We start from the raw sequence: 2,496 nt of genomic DNA, 5'->3' as shown, positions 1-2,496 counted from the left end.
GGATTGGTCCTGGATTATTGAGCATGCATCAGGATATCCTGCAGATCGTAATCCTCTGACAGGAACTTCATCAAACTCCATAAATCCACGTCATCCGAGATAAACATTTTGGGCTTTTAATCTGCTTCAGCAGCTTTTACGTTTCACTACAACCCGTCACATCAGCTAAAACTAAACATTCAGCTGCTAAACTTTAACACGAGAAACTAAAAATAATCCGAGAAAGAAAACGACGACGTTCTTCTGACCCAGTTCAGCTACGGTTTTTATATTTTGAGCTCGACATTTCCTCCTTTTACCTAATGTTATTCTTTTTAATCTAATGTTATTCTTTTTAATCTAATGTTATTCTTTTTAATCTAATGTTATTCTTTTTAATCTAACGTTATTCTTTTTAATCTAACGTTATTCTTTTTAATCTAACGTTATTCTTTTTAATTATTATTTACCGTTAGCTAGTGTTTCTCTACTTTCATCCATCCATCCATTATCTTTACCCGTTTATTCCATTTTTTGGGTCACGGGGGTCGCTGGTGCCCATGTCCAGCAATCACTGTGCGAGGGGCGGGGGACACCCTGGACAGGTCTCCAGTCCATCACAGGGACACATAGAGACAAACGAGACAAACAACCATTCACTCTCTCACTCACACCTAGGGACAATTTAGAGTTACCAATCAGCCTAACATGCATGTTTTTGGTCTGTGGGAGGAAACTGGAGCACCCGGAGAAAACCCACGCATGCACGGAGAGAACATGCAAACTCCACCCAGAAAGGCCCCTGGACCGGGGTTTGAACCAGCGACCTGCTCGCTGAGCGGCAGCAGCTCTACCAGCTGCACCACCGTGCTGCCTCATCTACTTTTACCTAATGCTATTCTTTTTTTAGCTAGCTTTTTTTAAACCTTTGGCTGCTGAGTTTAAGCTACTTCATCAGATGTTAGCCGTTGTTTGGCTGTAAGTTTTGTCTTTGAACTCTTCTTCACTTTAAAATGTTGATTAAATCAGCTGAAACCTCTCCGCGGAACATTTTGGGGGAGTGGTGGTGCAGAGGTTAGAGAGGTGGCCTGTGATCCAAAGATCACCGGTTCAAGCCCCGGCCCCGACAACATCAATAATTGTGGGTGGGGTGGGTGAAGCACCCACACCTGCCTCCACCCTCATTCGCCCCACTCTGGGCCCATGAGCAAGGCCCTTAACCCCACCATGTGACCCTAAACAGGTCTCTCTTGAAAAGGCTCAGTGAGACTAACCTGGATAAATAAAGATAAATGAAAAAATAAATTTATGTCGGCCGATAAAACGTTAGGAACGGCCGCACTTGGCCCGCGGGCCTTGACTTGGACTCATGGTTCTGACCCGCTCGGCCCGGTTCTGATGCTGTGTCATTAAAGGTGGTTCAGATGTTCTGGTTGACTGAAGGTCCTGGACCTGGACCTCCAGCTGCTGGGTTCACATTGGCCTGTTTTGGCACCACGCAGCTTCCATACAGGAGGTGCAGCGGGAGCACAACTTCACTCCTCCTCCGGGTGGGGGAGGAGGTTCGGTTCTGTCACTGCCAGCTGCAGTCGGGAGACATGGTTCGGTGCGGGTCCTGTCCACTGCACCTCCTCGCCCTGCTGGGGGTCTCCTCCGCCTGGGACCTGGTTCTGCTGCACACCAACGACGTTCACGCGCGCGTGGAAGAGACCAGCGTGCACTCGGGGAAGTGCGCGGTCCGCGGCGAGTGTTTCGGTGGAGTGTCCCGGAGAGCCACGGCGGTCCGCCGGGTCCGGAGCTCAGAACCGCACGTCCTGCTCCTGGACGCAGGGGACCAGTTCCAGGGGACAGTCTGGTTCAATGTCTTCAAAGGAGCCGAGGCCGCGCGCTTCATGAACCGCCTCGGATACGATGCGATGGTGAGACAATGTCCTCTATCTGTCCTCACACTAACTGTCCTCACACTAACTGTCCTCACACTAAGTGTCCTCACACTAACTGTCCTCACACTAACTGTCCTCACACTATGTGTCCTCACACTAAGTGTCCTCACACTAAGTGTCCTCACACTAACTGTCCTCACACAAACTGTCCTCACACTAAGTGTCCTCACACTAACTGTCCTCACACTAACTGTCCTCACACAAACTGTCCTCACACTAAGTGTCCTCACACTAAGTGTCCTCACACTAACTGTCCTCACACTAACTGTCCTCACACTAAGTGTCCTCACACTAAGTGTCCTCACACTAAGTGTCCTCACACAAACTGTCCTCACACTAAATATCCTCACACTAAGTGTCCTCACACTAAGTGTCCTCACACTAAGTGTCCTCACACTAAATGTCCTCACACTGTGTCCTCACACTAAGTGTCCTCACACTAAGTGTCCTCACACTAAGTGTCCTCACACTAAATGTCCTCACACTAAGTGTCCTCGCACTAAGTGTCCTCACACAAACTGTCCTCGCACTAAGTGTCCTCACACTAAGTGTCCTCACACTAAATGTCCTCACA

At 48.8% G+C, this 2,496-nt stretch overlaps 1 protein-coding gene across 1 annotated transcript in view; it reads left to right on the top strand.

The window, feature by feature from the left end:
* Window positions 1–1,537: 1,537 nt before the first annotated feature.
* nt5e (5'-nucleotidase, ecto (CD73)) overlaps window positions 1,538–2,496 on the top strand; it is a 27,189-nt gene continuing 26,230 nt past the window's right edge. The window contains exon 1 of the mRNA XM_037686002.1: window positions 1,538–1,898. Within this exon, the coding sequence (XP_037541930.1) occupies window positions 1,578–1,898 (321 nt within the window). The 5' untranslated portion in view covers window positions 1,538–1,577. The remainder of the gene's footprint in view (window positions 1,899–2,496) is intronic.

This window comes from Nematolebias whitei, chromosome 12 (genome assembly GCF_014905685.2).
Source record: "Nematolebias whitei isolate Nwh7 chromosome 12, NemWhi1, whole genome shotgun sequence".
NCBI lineage: Eukaryota > Metazoa > Chordata > Actinopteri > Cyprinodontiformes > Rivulidae > Nematolebias > Nematolebias whitei.
This window is presented reverse-complemented; position numbering and strand designations above follow the sequence as displayed.